Below are 17,587 nucleotides of genomic sequence, written 5' to 3' on the forward strand. Positions count from 1 at the left end.
TGTAACATCACTAAGACAGGCAGCCGTTCCTGTCTGTTCACACAGCTCAGTCTCATTCTGGCCTCTCATCTGTTGTTGTGACACTCTTCTGGCATCCATCAGTGATGCCGTCAGGGCGCGGGACAACTGTTGTATTCTGGAGGGTCAGCAGCCTCCCCATCTCTGCGTTAGGCGCTGACATGTTCTCCTGGTTCACGTGAAGCAACCACTCCTTGTCTTTGCTTTCATGGTCCTTCACGATCCATCCTGGAGCTGCAGATTTTTTGTTGGCTTTAAGGACCTTCTTCTACCTCCAGTTGGCTCACGCACCTTCTTATTGCCTGCTTGCTGAATTTCAAACGAGTTTGCACTTTCTGCTGAAGTTCTCTTGACATTTGGAGGGAGCTGCTTGCATAACTCACTGTTCCTCAGATCTCCTTAAAATTCCTTTCCCACAAAGCCTACTAAAACAGTCATGCTGTTCAAGCTGGAGGGGGTGCAGAGGTCAGGTTTCCTGCACTCCCTTTCCATATGTAGCTGTCTGTTATTTTTTTTTTCTTTTGGGCTTCAAGCTGTTCATGTGAGAAGATTGTCCAGTGGGTGAGGGTCTTGTGGAGACAGCAGAGAGAAAGGACCTCTGAAAGGTACAGCAAGGGGGTGGTCAGAGCCGAGAGCAGTCACAGAAGAGGACAATCACCAGAGCCCAAGAGGAGAGCAGGTGTTTTTGTTGGCTTTGACAGATCAGAGAGGTTGGTACTGGAGTGCGATATCCAAATTCTGGCAGCAGGCGGGTCGTTGAGGATTTGAGCAAGAGCAGTGCAAGCTCCGTATTACTTCTGTGCTCAGGGTGCCAGCAGGGGTTTTGTGCTCCTTTCTTTCTTGAAAAAAAAAAAAAAAAAACCAACCAAAAACTCCCTCATGTCCTGGAGGGGAAAATGCCATTTTGTACCCTGGTACTTTTGGCATGCACTGAAAACCCCTTTGACCCCAGTGATCTGCCCGCTAGAGCAGGCAGGAGGTGAAGTCCTTCCTCTTGCCTGGATCTCCTTGGTATTGGTCCAGGAGGCATTTGTCCACCACCCACACAGCTGACTCCTTTCTGCTTTAAAAGAAACAGGCATGCTTATTTACTCTGGTGTCTCGCAAGGCTTCTTTTGCATCAGAGGAGGAATGAACAGCTGGTTTGGATGCTGGTGCTGGGGATATAGAGGTTTGTTTTTTTCCCAGCTCAGCACAGGATGCTGTTAATGTTCTGCACCAAAGGGCTTCAGCTGAGACAGACAGCAGCTCTGGATGTTTCATTGCTTGTGATCCAGCCGTTCAGGCTTACCCAATACCCAAGAGGTGATTAGAGACATGATGCTTCTGCCCTTATTATCAGCTCCTTCTTCTGCCTGAGATGTCAGTGGTGTGTCTCATCTGACACAGGCTCCCACCTTGTCTTTATAAAACACATGCCCTTGACACCAGCATTCCTGAATAGGTGAAATGGGCTGTTATTTTCTGACGCCTTGGAAGCCATGTGCCAAGCAGGCATGCAACTGGAAAGCAGAGGGGATTTTTGGCCTGATCAGGTCCAGCAACCCATTCCTTGGTCGACAGTCTGGTCTTTGGCTTCCCCTCGGGTTGCACGGTTATCATGCTGGCTCTCCATAGATGTGCAGAAAGACCATTCCTTAATCTGCCTTTGATTTGTGAAGGGCACAGAGCATTTCACCTCAGTTCGTCAGAATAGAAGCTGGTGACTTCTGAGCAACTTGATCCTGTGGGCTTGAGTTTCCTGCATGGAAGATTTATTGGCAAAACTCCAGCTGATAAAGGGATCTTCAGGCAATCAATCTCCTTTTCATGAAGCAAAAATGAAACACATTCCCAGAAGAGCTTTGCGGGAGAACAGCAGTGTACCACATCTGCTCAGTCATCCTCTGGCATTTTTTTCTCTGTTCACCCTGTTTTGCTGAGATCTGTGACTGCTGGAAATCAAGTTTCTCCCTTGCCCTTTGGGACCAGGCTAGAACGTGTAGGAAATGTACCCATTTCTTGGATGCTGCTCTGTCAAACTGTATCAAAGGCTGTGTCTCGAGCGTCTGTGCTTCTGCTGGTATTCAGCAGGTCTGAAAATTTAATAGTACTTAAGTACTATTTAATAGTCCATAGGGGTTCTCTCCCCAGCCTGAGGATTTGTGGGGTGCTTCATGTGCCTGTTTATGGCTTACCATAAAATCAGTCTCAGAAATTTGATTGCATTAAAGGCTTCAGGCATTGCAAAGTCCTGCTTTGTTTGTATTTCATTTTCTCTGGGTATCTGTGAGTACTTCTAATGGTGCATCTACAAGGCTTGCAGCATTTTAATCCTGCACTAAACTTTTGCACTGAACCAATCGGTCTGCAAAAGGTGCTTAGGAAATTTTTCCCTAAAAATCAGAACAGGAAGAAAGGACTTTTCTGGGGAAGAAAATAGGAACACTGGAATATTTTCTGTACCTTTCTTTCAAATGCTGCGGTGTCCTCGAGCTGATGCTAAACTAATGCTGTGGTAGGAAGGTCAGCTCTGAGGAAGGGATTTGATATGGCTATTCTTTTAAGAAATAGGAAGCGTTCCCTTTGTGACGATGGTTTGATCTGTTCATTAACAGACACGTAAGCATGCTGCATTTCACTGCTCCTCCTGGAAGAGCTGAAGGTAACGGAGCAGAGCGGAGCAGCCAGCAGATTGGCAGTCAGAGCAGCAAGCAGGGTTTGCGGGAGCAGCTGCACAGGGGGGGAAAAATATCAACTCAATCGACCGCTATTCTTTTGTGAGCTATTTGAGCTTATTTAGTCTGTGGGAGAAGCCTTAGGAGATGGTAATACGGGTTGGGCAGAAAGTCAAAGAACTTCTAGCCTTTTTGTGAGGAAAGCCCTACTGAGCGCCCTGCTGGGGGGCTGCCAAAGAACAGCACTGCTGCGGGGCCTGGAGAAACAGCTCTTTGAATGTTCAGTCCCACTGGTCCCCAAAACAAGGTGGGAACTGGGAGGGAGGAGGCAAGAGGGGAGATGGAAAGAGAGGGGTCTGGTCATGTTGCATTCCACTATTCCACTTTTATTTTCCTGGATGATTCTTCTTTCCTGTTTTCAGGCAGAAATAATAGCAGGTGCTTCCTAACCACATAATAGATCAGATCCCATGGACCGGCAGGCGGTGAGGCTTGGGGTTGGCAGAAGCACCAGGGAAAACAGCGGGGAAAGGGCTCCCTGCATTGGGAAGTCACTGGCTGTAGGTGCAGTGAGAGCAGGAGAAACTGTCAGCAAGCTCTGGGTGAGGCACCCTTTCCTACTGCCTGCCAAGGCCATACAGACGTGGAGCAGCCACTCCAGTGGTGTGGTTTTGAGTTGCTATTTTGTTGGGGTTTTTTTCTTTTTTTAATTAAGCTGACTCCCATAGACCCTTTAGAGGAAGCAGAAAGACAAGCTGTGGATTTAAAAAAAAAAAAAAATCAACTTTTAAAGAGTTGGTTTTAATTACAGTGATGCCATTTAGGAGAGAAAATTTGATAGGTAGTTATATTTTTCATGTTTGCTTTCAATGAAAAAAGTCACTGATTTTAACAAATATAAAGCCAATTGGTGTTTATAGAAGGTATTTTTATGTGGAGTGTTAGGATAAATATCAAGTTGTAACTACAGAAGAGATTTGAAAGCAATTCACGTTACACTTGCTGGGCTTAAACCCCTTTTAAAACCAAGCTTTTCTTTTACAAGTTAGAATACTGTATGCTTTTTAAGACTAAATGCAAAGCAGGGTTAAATATTATCTTAGCTGCTTAACCAAATAATTTTTTAGCTGGGACTTAAAATGAATATGCTTTTCTTTTTCCTTTCTTTTTTCTTACTATATACCAAAAGGTTCAATTTCCAGTCCCAGTACTGATACAGAACTGTTGGCAAGATACAAACGTCCATAAGGGCTCACTGCAGGTGGAGGGCTTCTGTTTCTGTCATAGCAGCAAACCAGACCATTCATAGTGCCGGAAAATCTGGAGGCTTCCAGCAGCCCTTCTACTCTACAATTAAGTTAGGTAACCAGTGATTTGGAGTTTAGAAACAATCTTGATCAGATGATTTAGTTGAACTAAATGCTTGGACTCTGGTCTGCAAACTTCCAAATACACAGCTATTTGGAAATCTGTGCACGGTTTCTTAGTTGCTGTGCATGTTTTTGCCTAACTTCTCAGTAATGGCATGTTTTTAAGGGCAGGACAGTTAAAAACATGGTTGGATTCAGTGTCCAACTGGGACTTTCCAAGAATACTCTGTCTTATGCCCCCAGATTGCAAGAGAACAAGACCTTTGTAATGAAATGCCGTGATGCCAGAAGATTACTTACCCGCTCTGTGCCTGTGGGCTGTGGGGGAGACTGACGTAATACCGTTCTTTCTGGAAGATACCTGCTTTTCCAGGGAAATAGGCTGTGCGGGAACAGGGTACAGGCGTGTAGGGTACAGGGCTGTTGAGCAAGTTGGGCAGGGCATTGGGAGCGTTAGCTTTTATGCAACAAGAAACCACGGGAAGCAGTTGAGTTGTTGTTCATCATACTTTTCCCACCAGAGGAAAATTGTGGGGACACTGAGATATATTCATACAGCTTATTTAGGATTTCTTTTTAAAACAAGATGGCATTACTCATCTCCCTGCTGTACTGACAGGGATGCTGGAAGCTGTGATGAGTCCAGCATGAGTTTGCTTGGCATTTTTTACACTGCCGACTCTGCAATCTGAAGCCAGCGCTCCATACAGAGTGTCTACTGTATGGCTGGGGGTCCTGGGCTCCCTGCTGAGGTCCCCGATGACAGGACGATGTATGCTGCCTCCCTTAGAGGGTACCTCGGCAGCCAGCCACACAAACTGCTGGATATCGGCGTTCCCTCGTCTCACAGAGCTCCTGGCAGGAATCCCAAAACACTTTGATTTCAACAGATCTCTGCTGTTTTGTGTGGGTTTTGATTAAAACCTTTTTAAATGGAGAAAATGCCAGCCAGCCAAAGCCAGTCCTGATTTCTATTTTCAGCTCCAACTCTTGCTAAAACCTCCGCCTGTTTGTTCATGTGTGAAAGTAGTGCCCAAAGTCTGTATAGAGCCAAGCGCAAGAATAGGGAGCGTCACAGTCAAAAACACTTGAAAATAGGTATTATGGTGTTTATTTCTCCAAGCTGTTGCAAGGCTTTGTTAATCATTTCACAGTGCTTTAGACATTGGGTTTGATGTGTGGATTCTCGCTCAATAAAATGTGTATCAAACACTGACAGTCCTAGTGCCATTCATATTTATATTCAGTAATGATTCAGGCTCTTGAAAAATCATGTTCAAATTACATGTTCTAAAGCTTTAATTTCCTGTTGCTAACAAGGGAATGATTTGCAATTTCGTGTTTGTCCTCCTCTGTGGCACAGCCTGGAAGCATTGCTCAGTTACCACACTGAGTTTCACAAGCAAAGCTGCCTTTTTTGTGTTGTCTAATTCCTAAATCTCATGGCTTTCAACGTTTCTCTTTAAAAAAAAAATACTTTTTGTGAATCTGAACATTTTTATGTGTATGCACCCTAGTGTAGGATTTGAAGCAGAGAAGCCTCTCAGAGACTCAGTTAACATATGACCAATACATGGTTATTGCAGTACTGCTACAGGATTAGTGTATGATGTTTGAGAACCATGTTGCATTCCTGGTTTTTCCCCCCAAAACCGTTCTAGAAACCTATAACCAGAAAACTGCTTTTCTTAGTATTGCTTTTATCAAATGTCCAAGCTCTGGCTCTGCCCGTCCTATTTGTGCTTTTTCTCCTCCCATTCCTTTTGCCTGACATGAGGCTTTTATTCTTTAGCAGCACCATTTAATTCTGATTCCTTTGAAAGAAATCACAATCGGTGCAGTGTGGTAGGAGGGGAAGTAGGACAGAAAGGTGCTGACCATAAGATTTTGCTCACATTCTCAGCCTAAGTGAACAGACTCATGCTCATCCTAGATGCGTGTGCGAGAAGCTGGTCACTGTAGTGCGTGAACATACGTGAACAGGAGTGATAAGATGTTGATATTAAACTTTCTTTCCTTACCTTCGTGAAACAGCTGGTGAAAGGGCTGCAGCAGGAGCTGAACCGGCTGTACACACTCTTCTGCTCCCGGAATCCAGAGTTTGAGGAGAAAGGAGGGAAAGTCTCGATTGTGTCCCACTCGCTGGGCTGCGTCATCACCTACGACATCATGACTGGCTGGAACCCGGTCAGGCTTTACGAACAGTTGCTGCAGAAGGAGGAGGAGGAGCTTGAAGACCGTTGGATGAGCTACGAGGAGCAACATTTACTTGAAGAACTTTACATAACTAAACAACGGTAATGCGTCCACTTCTGATTGTTAAAGGAGAAAACCACATCCCTAGATGATGCCCTCTGAGTGTTTCCAGAACCCACCATGGCTGTTACCTTTTTGTGGCTGATTTTCTGCTGGTGATGAATGGCAGTGCTAAATGCTAAATACAGGACTGAGCAGGCACAGGGAGCTGCCTCTGCTAATAGGGGCTCTGAATCCACATCCTACGCGCTGTACCAGAACGAAGCAGCTAGCTACCACTCGCTGAGCAGATCATAGCCAGGAAGAGAGGAGAAAGTCAGGCCACTAGCCCTCCAGATAGTTGAGGAAAACCACATCAAAGTAGCTTGCAGGTAGGCAGTGAGCTTAATACTGAGCAGAGCCTGAGCAGTGAAATTCCTAAGCTTCTAGAGGAAAATGAGAAGTGTTCTCCTAGGCTCAGCTTGGAAATTGAGCTCCACCAGCTGGATACAGATGTTGTAATTGGTGTGGTTGGGTTTATGGGGTTACTACTCTGCTGTGGATCATTTACCATCTTCTTCCTGATGCCACCTAGAAATGTTCGTGCTGTCGGGAGCGTGAAGCAGCACTGCCCAATGTGACAAACAGGATCTCAGTTTCAGCGCCTTGCAGGTGCTGGTAGGGATTCTCAGTGTTAGGGAACCTTGCAGATCATCGTGATGTCTCCACAGTGTTAAGGTGACCTCCTTGTTCAAACCTGGATATTGAGGTGGTGTGAGACACCCATAGATAGAGAATCTAAAAATAGTAGCTTGAGCTTCAGTCTTCCAGTGGGAGGTGAGGAAAAATCATGATCACAGTTCTTTTTGGTTCCTTCTTGAAACCTGTCTTAGTATTGGGGGTACTTTGGAAGCATTAATATAGCATCAGATCTCCCGCAGTGCCTGAAATCAGTATTTGTGTAATCAGGGACTGGTGCAGGACATGTCTGTCAGCTGCAGGGCTGGATAAAGTGCAGTCTTTCTGAGAGAAGGGAAGTAAGAAACCTAATGAAGTTGTCCAGTGGTAAGATGACCCTTCAGGCACATCGCTAGCGTATGATCAGGGAAAAAATACCATTTTCACACCCACTCTCCAGCTCCTTAGGCATCCTCTGAAATGCTTCAGGTTAACATCCATGGTAACCCAAGTATGATTTGACACTGGTACTGTATAGATAGAGCGGCTCTCCATTTCGTGAGCCATCTCAGTGCAATTCCGTCTGAAATGACAGAAAATAAACTACTGACATTCTACAACTTTTGGATTTCTAGTGTTTGAAGGATGGCGAACACACAGTGGATTTCTGGACATGCTTATGCCTGAGCAGGGCGTGTCATAGCATGTATAAATATTCTGCATTGTACAATAACAAACATACAGCATGTGAAGTTGTGTATTGGAACCCTTCGACAGTGGTTCACAAGCGTCAGGAGTTCTGCATGCCTTCTTTTTTAAGACTGAGTCATTCTCATTAAAGCATACAAATTTTTTGAAAGTACTGCTCCTTGGGAAGGTTCAGCTTCAGACTTGCTGCTTTAACCAGGGTGGCAGAGGTTAAGCCTAACATAGCTTTTCCATAATGCTTTTGTGGAACTTGAGGAGATGGTGTTTTCCTGCTCTAAAGAGGGCATAATGCTCTAGTGCTGGGGCTGGACAGTTTTACCAGTCTGTGTGAGGTGCTTTATATTGTAGCTGCTTTTTTAATTCAGGCTAGCGAGAAGAACAGGTAAACAACCTTTTTCAATGATAATTAAAAGGGTGGGACATGGTCCTCCAGATACTCCACCGCAATACAGAACCCCGTAATACTTGGGCCATGGAGTTTCCTGTGGCTCTGTTTTTTTTAAAAAAAAAAAAAAAAAAAAACCAAACAAAAAACCCCAGGTGATTTGGTTGCTAAAAAAACACCAAGGAAACAGGAGGTGAGTCACCTGCTCCTAAGGAAGCAGGGTGGGCAGATGCTAGGGGTGGTGAACACGGAAACTGTCATGGCTTGACTGATTCCTTCTGTGGTGAGAGAAACAGGATTTCACATACATTGATTCTTAATCAATTGGACTGCCTCCAAGAAATACTGATGCCATCGCTCTCTCTTCCCAGCAGACAAAACTGTTGGACACCACAGGAATGCCTGTTTGGATCAGAGGGGTTAAGCCTACATTTTTTTATTGGATCTCAGAAAGATCTCTATTTTCTAGGTTGAGAGAGATAGAAGAGAGGTTACATGGGTTAAAGGCATCCACCATATCAAAACCACCTGTCTTAAAATTTAAGGTATGTATGTTCAAGGGTTTTTTCCTGGATGTTCTACTTGCTGTAAAAATACATCTGCAACGTGAGTTATTCTACTTCTGACATGATTTTGATAGTTTTAATGTATTGGTTGAAGTGTGTGTATGTGTGTGTAAACACGTCTCTGTATTCATATATTACTGTTCATTACAAATATATATGTTTATATGTAAATATATAAAACTGTATATAGATTGTTAGTATATTACACACACACACGTACAACTATGTGGGGAGGTAAAAGCCGTTTGGCAAATTACATCAATCACGTATCTTAAACAGTTTCACTTCTACTTTGTTGCCTAATCCATTTTCCTTGGGGACTACTTTTAACATGTCACATCTCGGAGCAAATCTGATTGAATTTCGTCCAGCAGTGGATTTTCCTTCCAAATGACACTGGTTTGATAGTTAGCACAAGTTACTTTTAGTCTCTTGAATTAGATTGCTTGCTAATTGGCTGTATAAATTGCTTACGATTTCATATCATTGGGAAAGGCATTTTTTGACTTCTTGGTGGGATGTGCAGTACTTTCTGGTTGCTTGACTATATCCTGAAATATTAAACCATAAAAATATGACATGATAGATGAGAAGCAAATAGATAGTTGTTTCTTAACTTGCTGTTTTTCTTTCCTTCTGAGTTCAGAAGGACTCCCAGAAGCCAAGGTCAATCTTGAGCCATAAAAAAGAGGAAACTAACCATAATTCAGTTGGTTGTAGCCTTCTCCTTTTCATCACTGCTTAAAGCATATATCAAGCTATTTTCTCTACCGTCAAGGAAACTGGTGTCAGGCTGTTACTCCTCCAGCTCTGTGAAAGATTATTCTTCACTTAGTTGTGTTTAAATTAAAGATCTTTGAACAGATGCTTTTTAGAGGGAGCAGGAAAGGAGGGGAAACGAAAGGGGAAAGAAAAAGAGGACTGTATCAATCCAAATTACTGCTAGGTAATTTTCCATTGCAGTACATCTTTTTTCTTACCCTTACTGAAAGAAAGATGTTTTGTTTCTGAGAAGCTTTACACTAGTGATTCCCACTGCTTGAGTACCGTGCCTGAGACAGAGCTCCAGGGGAAGAGAGAGGCTTTCCATGAACGTGATGGCAAAGTGCTTCTGCCAAAGGAGGATTTCAACAGGCTGTCATTGAAAGATGATTGCTCATCAGCAAGCCAGTCCATCTTACCGAGGGTGACTAGCTTGTTGAAAGAGAACTAACTGCTTTGTAGGTACCAGCTGTCACCACCTTGGCTCTTCATGGCAGACTAGAGCTCCGGTTTGATCATGAGTTGCTTTTTAAGTACAAGTTCATGATCCACAAATTACTTTGGTCTGTGTGACACAGGAGACCGGAGTCTTTGGTCACTGATCTCCTTAGGCTGTGTTACGTGACAAAATGGGCATGTACAGCTGTAATGAAAAAGGCTAGTCACTCTCGATGTGTTGCCTCTTTTATGGATTGAAACAAATTAAGCTTCCCAGGATGACAGAAAGTCACTGGTCCTACATGAAGCAGAGTTAAGCTTGCTTGATGTTGAGCAAGCACAAAGGTAGCTTTTGGCAAGACAAGTGTGAGAATAAATACAGCCACTAACTTGGCTGGTATTTAATATTAGAGAAAATTATCTGTGTTTAACTGACCCTTTGGGGAGGAAAAAAACCTTGAAGATATGGAGTGTCTTGGACTCTAATAATGCATTGGACAAGCCACCAGAATGAGAACTTGAGGGTGAGGTATCTTTATGGTTCTCTCCTTTACTTCTGCTCAGGTGGCACAATTGAATAAACTGCTAAATCATTAGGACTTGCGTGGGTTAAAATCAAAGCAAACACCCCATTGTAAATGTAAAGCTTAGTAGCACAGCCTTCTGCCCACTAGCTGTGTAAGAGGAATCAGAGTTAAAGACTAAAGGGGCTGAAAAACATGAAAACATGGGGAATGGTGCAATACCTACCTCTTTGACTCCAGTGCATGAAAATAACCATGTTGTAGGATGATTTTCAGTCGCAGTAGGGAAGAGGAGGGCAGGACGTACCTCAGTTGCTCCGTAATACTGGGATGGAAATTCATTTAAATCTGGACTCATCAATGTGCTGGCCCAAAGTGCTTCAGGATTCCTTAGCACTTCTCATTCACCCAGGGTTACAGAAACTCTTCTGGAACAAGCTCCAGCTTGTACTTGACCTTGTGGTTTCTACATAGCATCATCTGATAGCGATGTCAATGGTGAGAACAACTATCGCAAATTATTTATGTTAGTGATTTACCAAATGTACAAGAATAATGAGAGGTTAATGGGATGCTGACGAGCAGCCTTATCCAAGAGGAGGAGGCCTTTAAACTGAACGCAGAAATGTGCTGTAGTAGTTCAACACACAACCGCCCACTTAAATCCCCTGTGTAAAACTGGTATAAGTCTCTGTTCCCTTTGTCTGCTAAGGCTGCAGAATGTTCCCAGGTGCAGGAACGGGTGGAGGCTGCTGCAGAGGTCTGTATTTCCTCATTCTGGGAGGATGTTTAGGATCCTCCAGGCTGAAAGGCAGCACAGAAACATAAATGGTAATCACCTTCCATGTCTTCTGTTTTAACCTCACCACTAAACACGTTCATTTGTCCCACACGCTCCCCTATGCATAAAAGAGCTGCACTGCCTCACTTCTGTTGGCTCATTCAGCTTTTTTTAAATTCAGAAAATACTGCAGTCTTAAGTTGAATGGATGACTGTTTGGCTCAGCTTCTGCTTAAATACATATAAATTCATTAAGTCTTCTGTTTATGAATCATACCCAGGAGAAAAGTGCTGTCCTTAAAGGTCATGTTCTTAAACATTTCCTCTCTGTTGTTAAACATTTACAGGAGTATATGTGAAGTGCCCCACTCCTGCTTCTAGGAGAAACACCAAAATTAATACATGTTTTCTAGAAAGATTTTAGTCCTCTATTCGCAGTAGGTTTCATGGCATGGCAGTCTCTTCTTCAGCCACTTTGCAATGGTGCTGAGAGTCGAATGGCTGCAATTTAAAGGTCTTTATTTGTGGAAGACTTAATTTCAATTTTTAGTGTTCACTGCTTTGATATTGGTCTAGTGCCACCCGTTAAGGTACCCACCAACTGGTACTTTGTCTTTGTAAGCATTTCCAGAGCTGGAAGACTGTTGAAAGGCTTGTGCTTGTAAGAAAATATGTAGCAAATGACAGTGCCCTCCAAGAAGAAAGCATCTGTCTGTGGACACTGTTAATCCTGTGTTTATCAATAGAAACAATGGAACAAAAGCCATGCACCATGTAACCACTGAAACTACCTTTGACATCTTTGCCTAGTCTGTGGTGGCCTAAGGTGAATTCATGAAAACATCTTTTAACCATCTGCTCGCAAGTGTAAGCTGGCAGTCACTTTATGATTTCTTTATAAAGCAGAAAGACTGTAATTGCGTACTCCAGGCGCTCGATACAGGGATATCAGATGGACAGGGTTAAAGGTTGCTTATTCAGTTTAAAGGATTGCACTGTGAATATCTGTTTCTATTGTATTTGAAGATGAGAAGGCTTTTTGTCCAAACTGCAGAAATGCAAGGGTCTCTGTGAAGCTTGACTATAAGAAAGGAGAGCAGCTTTGCACTAGACTAGAGAAAGAATATAGATGGCAGAAAAGCGCTTTGCAGCGTATGACATTGAATAGCTTTGCTGAAGACCTAGATTTTTTTTCCCATTGAATTGGGACTTGCACATTCTTTTGGAAGGAAGAGGTGGGGTACCAGGGCCAAGCCAGAGGAGGAGGAATGTTTTGTGCAGTGCTGGAATCTGATAGATGAAACGGACCATTATTTTTACACCCTCGCTCCATGTGCTGACATACAGTGAAGGCACATGGGAATCCGAGCACCCTCCACACGCATTTAGCAAGAATGCTGCAGTTTCTCTTGCCGGATAAGTAGCAGCACACTAGGAGTTGTTCAGTTGTGCCCTGCAGACTGGGCACGACTATTGGGAAAGTTGCAGTGAAGGTCTGAAAATGGTAACATTTGTCTTGTAAGAAAATATTCTAAAGGTTTCTCGTGGTTTAACCCCAGCCAGCAACTCAGCCCCATCCAGCCACTCACTCGCTCCCCCTGGTGGGAAGCGGGAGAGAATCGGAAGGATAAAAGTGAGAAAACCCGTGGGTTGAGATAAAGACAGTTTAATAGGGAAAGCATGTGGCTTGCATGCACAAGCAAAGCAAAACAACACAAGGATTTCATTCCCTCCTTCCCACGGGCAGGCCGGTTCAGCCACCCCCAGGAAAGCAGGGCTCCATCACGCCTAACGGTGACTTGGGAAGACAAACGCCATCACTCCGAATGTCCCCCCCTTCCCTCTTCTTCCCCCAGCTCTATAGGCTGAGCATGACGCCATATGGTGTGGGACATCCCTGGGGTCAGCTGGGGTCACTGTCCCAGCCGTGTCCTCTCCCAACCCCTTGTGCCCCCCCAGCACCTCGCTGGTGGGGTGGGGTGAGGGGCAGAAAAGGCCTTGGCTCTGTGCAAGCCCTGCTCAGCAGCAACTAAAACACCCCTGTATTATCAAGGCTGTTTCCAGCACAAATCCAAAACACAGCCCCCTACTAGCTACTGTGGAGAAAATTAACTCTGCCTCAGCCAAAGCCAGCACAAGGCTGAAAAGTAATTTTGACTTATGAAAATATTTTTGATGACAAGAGCTTAACATTTAAAGTTTCTAGGAGACGTTGTCTGAGGATTGGTAATGGGATGCGAAACCATTCACCTCTAGGTCACTGTTGAATCCCAGCCCAGGTTGGTAGTGACCAAAAGTCGTTACCACTGATGCATGTTCAGTGACCTTTGTCAGATGGGTTAGCGGTTGCAGTTCAGGCTTACCCAGTTGCCTCTCAGTGTTAGGGGTGGTCCTTTTAGAGCAAAGTCACGGTAGCTTTGGACAGTGCGAGAGTAGCTCAGTGTCCTGGGTAGTGGTTCCTAACGTGTGACACGGTGGCACTTTTGACCAGCAGCATCCTGTTCACTTAACACTACGTGTTTTTAAGAGGCTGTACATAACAGCCTCAGTGTGTGTGTGTGACTACTCTTACTATTCCCTAGGTTGTCTCTAATACTCAGTGTAGCTTCCATTTCTACTTCATGGGTGTGCGTAGCAAAACAAATCATGGAGCGCTTGGTTAGGGTAAGATTAAGGAGGTGTGGTAAGCTTTGGGAAGTTTCACGAGAAATCAGACTTCAGTCCTGTGAAACTCATCACATTTCCTTAGTGTCTTCCAAATTCTTCGTGCTCCATCCTTTCCAGTCTTGGTAGACTTCTTTCAGTTCAAATATCTGACTTGTTTTTCAGTTTTCCAACTATGTAGCACCACAACATGTAACTCTGACAGCGAAGGGAAATGAGAAACTTAACCTTCCTGTTATAGTATGTATGTTATAGTAGCCGTCTTCATTTTGACTAATTAATTCAACTGAGGGAGTCATGTAGTAAGTGAGAAATCCATTGAATGAGAGGAATCAAATCCAGCCATATTAGAAAACATTATTTCCATCCTTATTAACATGGATGAAATCTCTCCTTAGGTTGAGAATTTCTTCTGTATGGGATCTCCATTAGCAGTGTTTTTGGCATTGCGTGGCATCCGTCCAGGAAACAGCGGTAGTCAAGATCATATTCTGCCCAGAACAATATGTAACCGCTTGCTAAATATTTTTCATCCAACAGATCCAGTGGTGAGTTTTAATTGCAGTTGTAAGCTTTAACCTGACTATTTTTTAAAAGCATCAGCTGTGTGATAATGTGGGGTCTTCAAAGCGTGTGAATCAACACAAGTATGTTCCAGCACAGGACTATTTGTTGACGATTATTGTAAAATGTCTTGGGTTTTGTAACTGTAGAATAACGGTTTCTTCAAATAATTGCCTTAAATACCATATACTTTGCCTCTCTCTTCATGTTAATAAGCATAAGATTCAAGGTTACTCTGGGGTTTTTTGGCAAAGGCATAAGGAAGAATCCTCCTCAGTCAACTTGTGTTTAACTTGATTAAACATCATCTGTCCAAAGGTACTACTGCTCTTAAAAAAGGCTTCTCAGGCAGTTTACAAGATACTGTAGAAAAATAAAGGAACTGGTTTTTTTAACCAAAGGGTCCAGGATAACATTGTTAGTGGGATAGTGCTTGGGAGGGCAGTTTGGATATAGCTCTGCCCTCTCCATATACTCTTCCAGAGGCAGCCAGTATTTGCTGCTATCAAAGGCAGGATGCTGGACCTTTGATCTGCCTCACCTTGGCAGCTTCTTTGATGCAAGCTTGATTTGGGATTTCATGTTTATTGTAGAACAGTTATTTGGGGATACTTTTGCTTTTAATCTCTGCCTGAATCTGAGTCTATTCAGATTTCAGTCCAAACATGCTGGTTCTGCTCATCACAAGATCTTGTTCAGCTGCGGTCTGTGGTCCCCCTCTGCAAACAGTAACTTTACTTAGTTTTAAGATAAAGTGCAGAATGCTTTTCTATTTAAGTAAACAAAGAAAAATGAAGAATCGATAGGAAATTATTTTTTTAATAAGCACGCCAATTCATGGTTTGCACAGGGATCAATGAAGAGTCATCAAACAAACCGTTGACGCAGCCACTTCCTCCCTCTGTCGTATTGTGCAGAATCAGTTTAACTGTATATAAAGTTTGCTCTGTCAATGCATAACGACAAACATCTGTTAACAGTGACTTGTGCGTTGGTAACAACATATAGTAGAAGTGTTGCAGGGAAACGTGTGCGCGTGAGTGCACAAGCGACTCGGCAGCTAATATATCTTCCAGGCTGTGAAAATAAAAGCAAATCAGAACTTAACGCCACCATTCTGTCACCTTCTAGGCTTTACTTGGTACAGATACTTTGGATTTGAGGTTGGAGAGGTTTCTCTATGGGAAGGGAATGTGATTTTTCAGTCTTGACAGTCAGGATTTTCTTTTCTGAATTACTCTTGCAGGCCTATAGATTAGAACCTTTAATTCTGAAACACTACAGCAACATTTCGCCAGTCCAGATCCACTGGTACAACACTGCAAACCCTCTACCTTATGAGCATATGAAGCCAAGTTTTCTCAACCCAACAAAAGAACCTACCTCAGTTACTGATAGCGAAAGTGTTTCAGCTGTACCGAGCCCAACTACTTCACCGGTCATGGTTCGACGCCACTACGGGGAGTCTATAACAAACATAGGCAAAGCGAGTATATTAGGTAATTGTTCTTTATGTCCTTTTTTTCTTTTAATATAGGACGTTCTTTTAGAGCTTCTCTATGTGAGGTGCAACCATCAGCAAAGCTATTCCTGGCCATTCCAGTTTGTTCTGTGCAGGTGTACAGCTTTTTTTAATCCCATCTGACATTTACTTTGAAGAAAGGACAGTTTACGTACACTGGAGTCAAGGCTTGTGGGGAGAGGACGTGGGTCAGGGAGTTTATGCTATTGCTGCCTTATTGAAGTAACATCCTGGTGATTTAAAAGTTTCCACTCTACTTCGTGGAAAAAACAAATAAACTGAAGCTTGTTTTGTGACTATTTTCTAGTATCGGCAAATAGGAGAAAAACCACTCTATGTACACTGTTACAGTTCCATTTAACTCATGATTTTACAATAGGAAGTTCAGGCTGGTTTAATATGAACTCTGTCCCCTTCTGGCTTTCTGATTCAAAATAAGCCCTGGTTTAACTGAGCTTAAATTCACTTTCACTGGAGCTTATATCTGGGCATGTACTTGCAATTTTTGTTGACTCAAGGCTTTTCTTTAGCTTTCTGTGCGGGATTTGGAAGAAGGCTAACGTGACCTAGTGCCAGGAATCTTCCCAATCAAATAAGAAAAGTGTATAAAACCGGTTTAGTCTGTAAGTAGAAGTAGGCGGTATTTCAAAGCAGGGTTGCTTTTTGCCGTGTTACTGTAGTAACTTTACTGTCACCTCCATAAGGTGGCAGCAAAGTCGGGAGAAAACACAGAAATGTTCTTAACTTTTACGCCCCTCTTCCTGAGCAACCAAAACAGTCCTTTCAAAGGATGGTATAGCGTTTCTAAATGTCTGTAAGGGTTATGCCATCATAAGGACCCTGAATGGGAGGAGTGTCTTAAAGGTCCTGGTGGGATTCTTATGTGCAGAAGGTACCAACATTGTTAGAAAGCATTTTTGTTTTAATCTTAGACGCTTTGTGAAAGAGGAATTACAACGTATCCTTAAAAGTACCAGATTTCTTGCTGCAGAAGTGTTCTCATGTATTTCTGTTCCCCTGACTACGGCTTCCAAATTATAGCCTTTGCTCGTACACTAGATTAGTCTCACAGTAAACAGTGTGCACTTAAGTCAGATAAGCTGTTCCCACCCTAGGAAAGCATGAAGAGTGTTTTCCTTTGCCCATCACTGAATTCTAATTGATGGGTGCTACGGTGACTTTAATTTGCGGTTTGATTTAGCTGCCATTGTGCTTGTTTTTTTTCCCTCCATGCCGCTCGCAGGAGCTGCGAGTATTGGGAAGGGCCTCGGCGGGATGCTTTTTTCGAGATTTGGTCGATCAAGCACAACCACCTCACAGACACTCGAGGCAGGAAAAGATGGAGCCGAGGGGGATGACAAGAAGGCCACCACTGTTGGGACGCCGCCTTTCCCGCACAGCAGCTCGGGCTTTCTCGAACCCGCAGGTTAGTGATGAGTCCGCTTGACAAACCCCGTGGAAACAAGACCTTTAGTGGGCTGCGTCTGTATGTGTGGGAGGCTGGAAATACCATAACAACATATGCCACTATCTGATTTTGTTTGCTTGAAAGTGATAAATACTGAAACCATTCCTGCTTTTTGAATCTCTAAAAACTGTCCAAGGACTGACTCTTTGTTCTCCCTTTTATCTTTTTGCCTTCTAAAGGAGGTTTATCTGTATATGTGTTTGCACATACACGTACACCGCTTGCACATACATATGCACGTACGAGT

At 43.4% G+C, this 17,587-nt stretch overlaps 1 protein-coding gene across 2 annotated transcripts in view; it reads left to right on the forward strand.

Moving 5' to 3' along the window:
- DDHD1 (DDHD domain containing 1) overlaps nt 1-17,587 on the forward strand; it is a 65,826-nt gene that overhangs the window by 45,895 nt on the left and 2,344 nt on the right. For both annotated transcript variants that reach the window (XM_064461120.1, XM_064461121.1), the window contains 5 exons: nt 6,080-6,342; nt 8,521-8,596; nt 14,185-14,334; nt 15,597-15,849; nt 17,116-17,298. In XM_064461120.1, the coding sequence (XP_064317190.1) occupies nt 6,080-6,342; nt 8,521-8,596; nt 14,185-14,334; nt 15,597-15,849; nt 17,116-17,298 (925 nt within the window). The remainder of the gene's footprint in view (nt 1-6,079; nt 6,343-8,520; nt 8,597-14,184; nt 14,335-15,596; nt 15,850-17,115; nt 17,299-17,587) is intronic.

This window comes from Phalacrocorax carbo, chromosome 9 (genome assembly GCF_963921805.1).
Source record: "Phalacrocorax carbo chromosome 9, bPhaCar2.1, whole genome shotgun sequence".
Classification (NCBI taxonomy): Eukaryota; Metazoa; Chordata; class Aves; order Suliformes; family Phalacrocoracidae; genus Phalacrocorax; species Phalacrocorax carbo.